Source organism: Cherax quadricarinatus, chromosome 40 (assembly GCF_038502225.1).
Source record: "Cherax quadricarinatus isolate ZL_2023a chromosome 40, ASM3850222v1, whole genome shotgun sequence".
NCBI lineage: Eukaryota > Metazoa > Arthropoda > Malacostraca > Decapoda > Parastacidae > Cherax > Cherax quadricarinatus.
Window position 1 is genome coordinate 22,840,075 of NC_091331.1, and position 12,895 is coordinate 22,852,969.

A 12,895-nucleotide genomic window follows, 5' to 3' on the forward strand; every position below is an offset into this window, starting at 1 on the left:
TTGGCTTAAATAGCAACACACTTCTTGCCGAATAGGGTAAGTGAAAGTTTGTGTATACAATAATTTTGCAAAAGTCATTCTGAATCTAATGAAAAAATATATTACGTTGTGTTTGTCTTTTATTAAATTATTGTAAACTTGTATATATTTAGTTGACTTAGGCTAAATTAAATTGCGCTTGTTATAATAAGGTTAGGCAAGTTTCCTAAAGTGCTTTTGGTACAAAATCATTAACTTTTATCTTTAAATGTATAAGAGAAAATTTTAGAAAGGACTTAATTTTATACGAGTTCTTTCTAATAGACTAGTTTTACCCATTTGACACATTACGTGTGTATATATAAATCTTTCAGCACACCGGCTGTATCCCACCGAGGCGGGGTGGCCCAAAAGGAAAAATGAAAGTTTCTCCTTTTACATTTAGTATTATATACAGGAGAAGGGGTTACTAGCCCCTGGCTCCTGGCATTTTAGTCGCCTCTTACAATACGCATAGCTTACGGAGGAAGAATTCTGTTCCGCTTCCCCATGGAGAATATACATGTATATACATACATGGATATATATATTATAGGGAAGCCTGTAATTGTTTTACATAATGGTACGATTGCTGGTGCCTTTTTTCTGTCTCATAAACACGCAAGATTTCAGGTACGTCTTGTTACTTCTACCTACACTTAGGTCACACTATACTTGCATGTACAAGCATACACACACACACCCCTCTGGGTTTTCTATTTTCTTACTAGTTGTTCTTTTTTATTTCCTATCTCCATGGGAAAGTGGAACAGACTTCCCCCTCCCTAAGCCATGCATGTCGTAAGAGGCGACCAAAATGCCAGGAGCTAGTAACCCCTCCTGTATATATTAATAAATTTAAAAGGAGAAACTTTCGTTTTTATTTTTGGGCCACCCCGCGTCGGTGGGATACGGCCAGTTTGTTGTATATGTATAATGTATATACATAAAATACACACACACATTGTACAGCTTAATCCCATTATCAAAGACTCATTGAAGACCAGGAATATCTGCCATAAGTGAAATTCTATTTTTAGTATTATAACCAGTGGTAAGTGCTAAACCCGTCGGGGTCATGCAATATATTAATGGAGAATGGAATGCAATCACCGATATCATGGCTCTGCGCTTAAAGAGGAAATCAGCCTTAAACATTTCAGAGTTTTGGCAACCTCTCAAAAAATTCTAATAAAAGTACTACTAACAGTGCAGTTATCTCTTCTGTAATAATTTCCAGGCTGAATATGTACATTATGTTGGATGTCGCATTATATATACTGGTGAATCCTAGGTTAAGCTGTTAATAAACAGCATTTTCTATTTTTTTTTTTTATTATGCACACGCATACAGGTACAATATTGGACACAAAGTATGTGAAAATTTTTCTAAAATTGAGCCTCTCCCTGGATCATTTTCATTTTTTAATAAATGTGATTATCTCCAGGTATGATGCATGTTGTGCCTGTATCTCACAATTTTTCAAAATTGTATCTTTCTTTTCTCACTGCACTATATCCTGCAATGAAATGAAAATATATTGCATTTATTACTGTAAACTTATCAAAGCAGCCACTATATTTCTTATCAGTCACCAGAAAATTAGTATAGAATTTTAACTACAGTAAACACTGCACACTAGAAGACCGAGTAATGTGCAATATAATGTAATGTAAAAGGAAGGTAATCCGTGTGTCAGTGATCACAACTTTCCACAATCTTTTGCAACTTTCTTCTCTCTTCACTATTTAGTCACTAACAGATACAATTGAACAATTATAGTTATTGTGGATTTCTGATAACACACAGCATGGGAATGTGTAATGATAACATAATTCATGGCCAAAGATATTGTGTGGTTTTGGCCATATTAAAAAAACAAAAATTCTCATTTGGCATTTGTCTTGCAATCTCACTTTTGCTCTTTATATTATTTCTTATCACTCATTAACAAATACATTTTTTGCAGATTTATAACTATCAAACATTTCACCATAAATGTTAATTATAATTATTCGCCTGTATAGCTAAAATATGATAAAAGTACTGCCGTGAAACCGAATACAACCCATCAATGGACAGAGTACTGCATTTCTTCTGATTATGCTACAGGTGATTTAATTTAAATGTTATGAGCTATCCCTTTCCATGAATTACAGTAGGGCCCCACTCATACTGCACGTTAGGTTCCAGACTACCACAGGAAAGCGGAACGCCATTGGTTTCTACTTATAAATATCTGATTAGTTTACACTAACATATATTAAGTTAGCAATAGAATTAGGCATTAAGAAAATTATAAAAAGTAAAATACACAGTACACGCATTACTTACCTCAAAATATTTGTAGTTTTAATGTAGGGTGAAGAATAAGGTTTATTGGAAGTACTCAGGTGTGGTAGGGATGGTAGTCCACCTGGCCAACCCACACACCCGTAATATAATACGACATTTAAAGTGCCCTAGAACAATAAAATGCATATAGTGTACTCATTACTTACCTTAAAATATTTGTAGTCTTAATGTAGGGTAAGAGATAAGTAAATGATAAAAACGAATAAACAAGAGAGAGAGAATGAGTAAAAGAGAGGACAGAGTATGTAAACAAACAGACAAACATGTCTGGTGGGTTGATACATGTTCATTTCCATATTTGTAAAACTTATATCATAATGCAAATACCTTACATTGTATGCAAGTTGTCTCCACATTGGTGCAGTAGAATAAATAAAGAGCAACACTCCCATTCTCATGTAACACCATTTTTAGAAGGAATGATGCTCCGTGTGAAGGCATACAAAAGGAATAATTTTATAGTTACCCGCAGTAATATTGTGTACACATTTTCTTTGGTGTTGGACTGGAGAAAACTATTCTTTCAGACACTCCGACAAGACTGGAAAAATATCTCGTGTTTTTGCTAATTTATTTTACTGTGTGTGTATCATGTTTATATATTATGTAGCATGTTTATTATATGATTTTGAAAAAAATATCAGATGGATTAAGCAAAATATCTATATTAACGTTTTATACAACATTTAATGCGCCTCAGAGTGATTATTATTGTGTGTTATTATTAATATGGTGTCTTCAAGACTAATAATACACTCTGTGATTTAACGTGTATTTGCATGCCAGCACAGTAAGTTTATTTAGGTACAGTTACACATAAGTATAATTATCAGAGTATATATAAAATATGAAATGAAAACGCTTAAAAAGTTTCCAAACATAATGGAAAGTCATACTCATGTAAACAAACTGGGTGGGGTGCAATGATTAGAAAGACAGGGGGAGCCCTATAGCGAGTTTTGGTCACAGTTTGAAATGTCCGTATTAGCGGAGCCCTGCTGTATTCTAAAACTGAACCTTATAACTTGAGGACAATTACATTTTTAATGCATCCACTATCATTAGCAAACATCATCTGAAGTCTGCTAACAATCTTTTTGCACCACAATCAAAACATTCAACAAGCCCTTGTACACTTTTTAAATACTGTACAATAAAGCCAAGAGCACATGTAGAGTACTTATTACTCTCTAGATAGCTTGTTCCTATAAATGCAGTGCCATAGAATCTACAGGTTGAATGTGTTAAGCATTAGAGGTAGAGGAGAGTGGCTCATGGCTGTTACTGTTGCCTGACCTGAATTTAGCAGTCTCGTTCTGGATTACTCTTACGGAAAGTTTTTTTCATGTTATTTTATTTATTTTCATGTACCCGACCTTACAGCTTAGCCAATTTGTAGTAATAGGTTTCAGGTAGTTATTTCTTGGCTAAACAGTCCAGGATAATGGGATTCAACTGTAATTACCCAATAGCTGCTTCAAAACAAACTGCCTGAATAAATTTTCTATGCACTCTGCAAGCTTTTACAGTCACACATGCAGGCGATGGAACTCTGCATCTCGAACAATATAAAGTATTTGTAGGAATCCCAATATTAACCAAACAAACACCGAGACACTTTATAAAATTTAGTTGGGAGGCCTTTCATTCATTAAAAAAAACAGTAATTTGTGGTTACAGTCATTATATAACTCATAATAAATTACATACCGATACAAATAATAAAATAACAGGAATAAGAATACTCAAATTAGACACTCGTTTAACATAGAATTAAAAAACAAAAAAATGGGAACAAATGGCGTTCTGAACCAAATTTGGTACACCACCCCTAAAACCAGGATGAATGGGATCCCTAAGTATTTATCCTGTGTAGTAGTAAATAATACTGTGTTACTGAGTTTTAAATAACTAAGTTAATATATTATGAAGCACTGAAGCCAAATTACACTTTTCAAACTTTAAAACAAGACACATACATCCACAAAACTTGTGGATGCACATTCTTAATATTATGGACCTTGCCTGAGCATACATTTCCAATGACTATGACTGTATTAAAGTTCATTTAAAACTGATAATGTATAAACTATGTTACATGTTAAATACTGTATCTTACATAAAAATATTTATAATTTGTATTAAATTAGTTGTTAAATATACATTATAACAAACTGATGTATTTATATACAAAAAAAAAAAAGTCAATAACAATGATTTCTAATAATTTAAGATCAATGTACTACACCAATTATAAAAAAAAATACTTCCTCCCCTCTCCAAATAACTGTTGATTTAAGTAAATGTTTTGCAAAAACAATTTTTTACTACAAACACATTAGTATATTTATTTAAAATATATGGTGTCAAAATTATATTGAAAATGGTACACTATATGGATTGTGTTACACTAGTAGGGGAATGCATAATATACTACAGTATTATGGTACGTGCACACGAACAGAGAAGCAATTTCACTTCCAAAGAAAGCCAAACATGTATAATTTACAGCAGGAAGATGTTAATTAGGCCATCTTATACGTATTTATGAAAATGGCATTTATATATATATATATATATATATATATATATATATATATATATATATATATATATATATACTGTATATGAATGTTTCTATGTAACAAATTAAATTTTTTTTTTGAATGGTAGCACTGAAGCAATGGTATGGCAGATAATCATCAAGTTGATTATGCAAAATACACTGCCATAACAGCTTAATACTATCCATATCATTACTAAATATGCAAAATGGAAACATTGGTAAATTAATGGTTGATATGTATATATTTTTTAACATTATAATACCAATTATTCACAAAAGTGTTTGCTTTTTCCACTCATATTACAAGTGAGCGCTAGCATCTGTGTGTATGCTGGCTGGAGCAGCACGGATTTAGCTTTACGAAATTAGCCCTTTCTGGAAATTGTGTAACATTGTTATTCATGCATATCATTAAGTATTTGTGATGACCTGTTTTTAGTTAGTTACAGAGCTACACTCGTGGTGTCCTATCTTCCATGTATAAGTCTGATATAATGGTTAGATTTATACTGTAGCATACACCATCCTCTCTAGAAATTAACCATTCACTTGTTGACAAATACTTTTACCTAATCAGTGACAGAATACTCAAATATAATTCAAGAGGAGGTATAACCACTTCATGTGAAGTGTGCATATGATATATACATATACACATACAGATATTCAATACTATAGAATGACAGTGGAATGTTGCAGCTAAATAATACTTTTTAAAATGATTCCCTACTGGTGGCTGAAAATTAATGTTACCTAACTGCATAAATAAATACATGTATAAGCTTCAAGTTCCAAAAATATATACAATAATGAAATCAATGAAGGTACAGAACATTCATTTCTCAGGAGTTTTAAGAGATGTAAAGATGTACTTTCATTCACAGTAAATAAGCATTCTTGCATGAAAATCACTAATATATAAGTGTATAAACTATAAAATATGTGTGTGAAGGCAAAGTAACTATCAATTTTAATTTAATTTTTCTTCAATCTAATCGACACTCAGTGATTCCTATAACCTGAAACGTTTGTTTAATTTCACAAATGTCAACTACGAGTGATTACTGTAAATCCGTGACGCATGTCATATTCCATAAAAAATTCGGCTCTGAGTTTGGATATTTATCCTTTGGCTTTCATGAAAAATACACTATTCTTGTGACACTTAGTGGGTATGAAGTCAATATTTCCATTTTAGTATACAGCATACCGCATATACATCATCAAACTATGATGACTCAAATTCATCATGGTACCACAGGATATAGGAAAAATATACTATGAAAGTCTCAAAAATTAGTAAAAAATACCAAATGATTAAGCTCATGACTTTCCACAGTCTTGAGCATTCAATAACAAAAGTGAAAAATCATAATATATGTACCTTTGTACAAACATTTAATATATTAGCTTTTAACAAACAATTGTACGTCTACATAGAGAACGAAGATGTGTATAATGTACCCTCTATCTACCACAGAACCTAAGTTAGGAATTTAACAGAACATTCTTCACTTGGAATTGTCATGTATTATATTACCTTTCTTCAATTATTGACCCACATAGTGGGAAATGGCCTTCAAAATTCATGCATTAGTGATCCTTACAAGGAATCAATAAAGGAACTACTCAGTTATAATGATTTTGAGAGTACATTCAGGGCTTTAGGGCAAATAAGCTTGAAAAAATATTAATCAGAAAAACAAAATCCACAAATCTTCATATGAAGGATGCTTCCCCCTTAAAATAAAAAATTATTTTACTCTGTTTTTAACTCTCTATATTTTCAAATACGTACTTTTTTTGGGAACATCAGCTTCTTGGTTAGAGGGTATAAGTTAGAAAAGTGACAAAAACTACCCAAATCCTTCATCTTTCTAATTACCTGAAAGTGTTGAACAATTATAGATGAAAGAGCAATAAGGAAAATTTAAAGGTCCCAAATTGATTTAAATGCAAACTTATTTCGGTTTGCGAGAAGTTTAGAAGAAAACAAGCTGTTATATTTACAGAGCTATTTGACCTATAAGATTTTCCACGATGCTTATTAATATATACACAGCACTCACAAGCTAAGACTATCCTTCAAAAATAAATATAAAAAATTACACTAAGAAGCACTCATGAAAATAACCCAGATAACTTAAAAAATAACTATTTCAAAACAAAACTCTAAAATTAATTCCAAAGTCCTCATTAATGTAAAATTAAAAAAAAAGTGATTTCAATGTTCCACAGTCTGCAGCACAAGAGAGGGACAAGAGCACCTGCAAGCAGATGGTTATTGTGGGTGAGCAGTGCACCATGTCTACAATCTAGAGAGAATTGTGTCTAACAAGTCATTTGGAAAGAAAAGGGAGTAAAGTACCCATGTACAGTCAAACCCTGAATACCTTGCTGCTCATCTGTAAGTTATGCTGCTTTGAAAGGGAAAATCAGTTTATGTAGCGCATGTCATTACCGAGGCAGGAGTCTACTAGGAAAGCGCTCGATATAGCAGTCTTCACCTCTTCCATTCATTGCCTGGGACAATGCATCTTGGAAATCAACAAGCATGGATACAGTTCATGGAAAATGTTGAAATCATAAGGTTAACTGACAACACAGAAAGACAAGTTTAAACAATAAAATAAAGAAGTCCATGTGATGCCAATTCTCTTAAGTACAGTGCCTTAAAAGAAGAAAATTTTACAAAAATTCTCATGTTTTCAGTTTTAAATTTTTTAAGAATTTACAATATTACCCAAAACAATGATAGTTTCATCTAGCGGGCTAACAAAACAAACCCATTATCTACTCTTGAAGTCAAATTAATGGTTAACAGATCAGTGCAAAACTAAGGTTGCAATTGCAGTATATTTTAGGCAAATACTGCACATTAAACAATTCATATCTAGAATTTATCTTAAAAGTAAAATAGGTATGATTTGTTACCCCTGAATCTACCCTTCCACTCTATTGCTAACCTTTGATTTAGGTCCAGAGCACCAATACATTAGAGGCCATAATTTAACACTACTGTTCACGGGAAAAAACTTACTAGATAACTATTTTTAATACACTTTTCATACATATAGGACAAGACAAATGTGTACAAAATTGCTTATAGTCATTAGAATATCCTGTTTCTTCATCAATGCTAGTATGAGAATGAATAATTAAATGGAATTATAAATATAAATATTTATCTTATGTACATTACACACTTTTTTTTATCTTTCGTCAAATAATACTATCAATCATAACTGGAAACATTTTCATAAATATGTGTTGCACAAGTCTTGCTGTAAAAGATGTTTTTAAATTATCTGGAAATGTCTTCTGAGGTACACACATCAAACAGCCGCCACTGACAAGTTGATTAATTACATGGAATGAAATTATGGAAACAAAATTACACCCTTATTTACAATTTCTGTTTGGCAAAGCTGCTACATACTGAGGCTCCTCAGTCACTCATGCCTTGAAAAGTGAATGCTCATTTTGTCTAAAAACCTTGTAGTAATTTGTAGACTTATGAATGCATTGCCCTTTCCTCTATTAAATTTTTTAGTCAAGTATGATTAATAGCTCAAAGAATATCTTAAACAACATCATAAGTACAGTATTATTGAACAATTTACTTTCAATAAACCCCTTACTACTTAAGATTTCCTCATTTACCATCCAGATCTTAGCCAAAGATTAAGTACTTATGATTTCCTGAGCACTATATAACCCCCCAAAGGATTTACCACCTCCCTATGAATATAAGAAGAATCAGTTAGTTTTTAACATACCCAATGCTAACTACTTTCAAATAATAGCTTTGACTAGGTTCGTATTTTTAACAAAAATAATTTGCAAAAACACACGCAACTAATTCATGTATCATAAATTCCATGAATTTTTATTTATTACTGTTAATTATGCTCCAGTAAGAGGAATACATTTATATTTACATTCTTTACATTTATAGTCACGAATTCATAGATCATTTGCACTCGCTTGTTTTTCAAAAGCACATTAAGTAAAATTTGTTGTAGCACAAGGAAAAAATATTGACCTATTGAGCATACTGAAAGCAGTAAGCACGGTTTTATTGGTATAAAGTAACTGCTGCTAGAGAAGCAAAAAATATAAACAAACAAGATCTCATTAACTACCTTAAGAAAATACACAAAGATTCTTTAATAAATCAGTCAACATAGCATTTTTTCTCATTGCGTTTTTATTATAAAAAATACACACAGGCACTTGAAAAAATAGAAAACAAACATTTCTTTTAACTTACACTAGTCTTCATAGCTTTTTACTTGGATCATAATTTTCAAATTTCCATTTTTGTCTTGATTCTGACAAGTTGCAGTCTTCCATGACTAGCTTCTTCCTGTCTTGAGAGATAGCCAGACACTTCTTACTACTACCATGGGTAATACGATTTGTCTGAAAAGTTTGATTATGAAGATGTAATATTTCTGTAATACACACACACATCATTAGATAACAAATGTAAAAAGATTACAAGATGATAAGAGCTGAAAACTGTGTTAGACACATCTTAGTATTGCAGTCATGGGTAGAGTGCTAAACCGTATGGGAAAAGAAAGACATTCAGGTTTTAATATCATAGTGTGATAATTCGTACATTTATGAGTGTCACTCATTGTTAGAATTAAATTATTACTATGCTAAACTTGCAAGGAGTCCCCTAATACCTCATCTCTAGGGAATGCCAAAGTTTCTCTACAGGTGAAGGACACAATGGGAATAGTCAAGGACCATGTCACCTAGAGTGACCACGTTGGCCACTACCGTTTGTTAGTGTACACCAAGAAGAAGCAAGCTAGTGTGTCACTCCCCATCCCCTAACTATGAAATGTGACTATAGAGGATGCTCTCTACAACCTTGACTGTAGTCCATCAAGCAACACTGCCAAGGAGTCCTTCCACGAAAAGAAGAGTCAGCATATTGTAGTTCCCAATCATGTTTAACATAGGAGTCTGTCACGACTGAATAACTATGCAACTCACACATCAACATGGTACTCAAAACATATAGGTTTATTCTATATCTTGTAAATTTTAAAAACAAAGTGATTAATTTTCTCTTCTCAATATCTCTCATTATTTAATTTTTTGCAATTATGTGATTTAAAAAAAATTATGCAATTTAAAGCTTTCTGGTATTTTTATAAGGCTCTTTTTGTTAACTTGCCTGGACGAGTGTGCAAACTCTTGCCACTAGGTCGGCAGTTCACACAAATTCATCTTCATAACACCAGGTTAACCTGTAAACGGTCCAAGCAGATCTACGTTCATATGCATAGTGCTCCAAAAGTATATCTACGTTTTTTTTTACATACAGTGGACCCCCGGTTAACAATATTTTTTCACTCCAGAAGTATGTTCAGGTGCCAGTACTGACCGAATTTGTTCCCATAAGGAATATTGTGAAGTAGATTAGTCCATTTCAGACCCCCAAACATACACGTACAAACGCACTTACATAAATACACTTACATAATTGGTCGCATTCGGAGGTGATCGTTATGCGGGGGTCCACTGTATTTTCAAATATATAAAAAAAAAAAGTAGATCAAAGTTTTTTTTACACGTTTTCAAATGTAAAAAAAAAAAAAAGACGATCTACTTTTTTTACATACTTTCAAATGTTGAAAAAATGTATATATACATTTGGACCGTTTACGGGTTAAAGGGAATAAATTAATAAATTATTCTAAAGGGAATATCTGAATTCTGTGAATAAAATTTGAGGCTAGTAAAAATGTTCATACATTATTCAGTTTTTCTTAGTACTATATCAACAACTTATTTTATCTCAGAAAATTAACTGAACTATACACTCAGTGGCCACTTTCTTAAGTACACCCTTCTAGTACTGAGTAGGGCCATTCCTTCCCCTCCCCTCTGCCTCCAGAACAGCCTGAATTCTTCATGTCATGGATTCAACAAGGCTCTGTAAACATTCCTTAGAGATCCTGGTCTATGTTGACAGGATAGCACCTCACAGATGCTGCAGATTTATCGGCTGCACATTCATGATGTGAATCTCCCATTCCATCACAACCCAAAAGTTTATGCCAAGTTCTGACCCTACCATCTGTGTGTCATAGCAGAAATTGCTATTCGTCAGAATAGGCAAAGTTTTTCCAATCTTCAGCTGTTGAATTTTGGTGTACCTGTGCCCATTGCAGCCAGCAGTAACAGCCTGGTTGATCAGGCTCTGATCCACCATGAGGCCTGGTCACAGACCGGGCCACGGGAGCGTTGACCCCCAGAACTCTCTCCAGGTAAACTCCAGGTAAACAGGAGTGGAACCCAGTGTGGTCTTCTGCTGCTTTAAGCCATCCACTTCAAGGTTTGACATGTTGAGTGTTCAGAAATGCTCTACTTCATACCACTGTTGAAACGCTGACCTCTTATTAACACAGAACTGCCGCTCACTCTATCATCATTACTGATTCTGTGTCATCACTGAAGGCTCTTGACTCGTATAATTACTAACAACATGCTCACTGGAGAAGTCAGGTATAGATATTCAAAAATCCAGGACAAAGGAATTAATGTACAATTGCTATGGATCCCATCACACACAGGATTCCTCCATGATAAATACACAAATAACCCGCACATAAAAGAGAGAAGCTTACGACGACGTTTTGGTCCGACTTGGACCATTGACAAAGCCACACTGTCACAGTGTGACTTTGTCAATGGTCCAAGTCGGACCGAAACGTCGTCGTAAGCTTCTCTTTTTTATGTGCGGGTTATTTGTGTATCGTTCCAGTCACGGTATTGTGCCTTTTTTGTTATTTCTCCATGATAAAGCTGATATGTTAGCCAATAGAGTACCATGAAGGAGAATGTAGAATATAACTTCGGTATATCTGTGTCTAACATTAGGAATAATATTAGGAGAGAAGTAAATAATGAAAATGATTGTTATAGGAATGCAGTTAGAAGTCTGAGTAGATCTATAACTCACTATGATAACATGAACATAGACAAGTATGTTTATGGAGCAACTTGCAATGTGAACAGACTGACTGATGTTGTATTGGCCAGGCTTAGGCTTGGTTACAAGAACTGCTTCTGGCAATTTGGGAGATACACAGATGATCAAACTAAATGCAAATTATGTGGTCAGGCATATAGTCATTGTCTTGAACACTATATGCTTAACTGTCCACTTATTTAGGAATACAGAGATAGACAGTATAATAACCTATGTGACATATCAAGATATCTCATTAATGAAAATAAGATACAAGATATACTAAGCAAATTTCCTAAATTTGCTTGTAACATAAGTGAACTGTAGATATGTAGATATAAATCCAAATGTACACCTGTTAACCCTTTTGGGGCCTAGTTCCTAGGCCTTTTGTGTATCCATATACTCTTGCATCCACAGGATGAATATGGGGTGCACAATAAACTAGCCACTTCAGTGGCAAAATCTAAATCTATCAGGATGTTTTGCGTTTTTCACACCATTCTCTGTACACTCTAGAGACTGTTCATGAAAATCCCAGGAGGTACTCAGACCACCCTGTCTGACACCAATCATTTTACAGTCAAGGTCACTTAGATCACATTTCTTCCCCATTCTGTTGTTTGGTCTGAATATCAAATGAACCTCTTGACTATGTTTGCAAGCTTTTTGGTATTGAGATGCTACCACATGGCTAGCTGATTAGATATTTGCATTAACAAGCAGGTATACACGTGTGAATATCAAAATGGTATACAATACCGACAGGTTGGTAGGCAAGACACATAGGCAACATTTAGGCAACTTTATTCCGAAACGTTTTGCCTACACAGTAGGCTTCTTCAGTCGAGTACATTCACTCTGTCAAACACTGCAACACAATGGCATCTTGGTACAGAAGAGAAAACACCCTGGACAACTTTTTCAAGTGAGAATTGTTTGATCTGAGAGGGACATG

The 12,895-nt window shown here is 33.6% G+C and overlaps 1 protein-coding gene across 1 annotated transcript in view; it reads right to left on the reverse strand.

Moving 5' to 3' along the window:
- Positions 1–1,366: 1,366 nt before the first annotated feature.
- Pgant9 (polypeptide N-acetylgalactosaminyltransferase 9) overlaps positions 1,367–12,895 on the reverse strand; it is a gene marked incomplete in the record, with an annotated part of 429,187 nt that continues 417,658 nt past the window's right edge. The window contains 1 exon segment of the mRNA XM_070092791.1: positions 1,367–9,365. Coding sequence (XP_069948892.1) covers positions 9,222–9,365 — 144 coding nt within the window.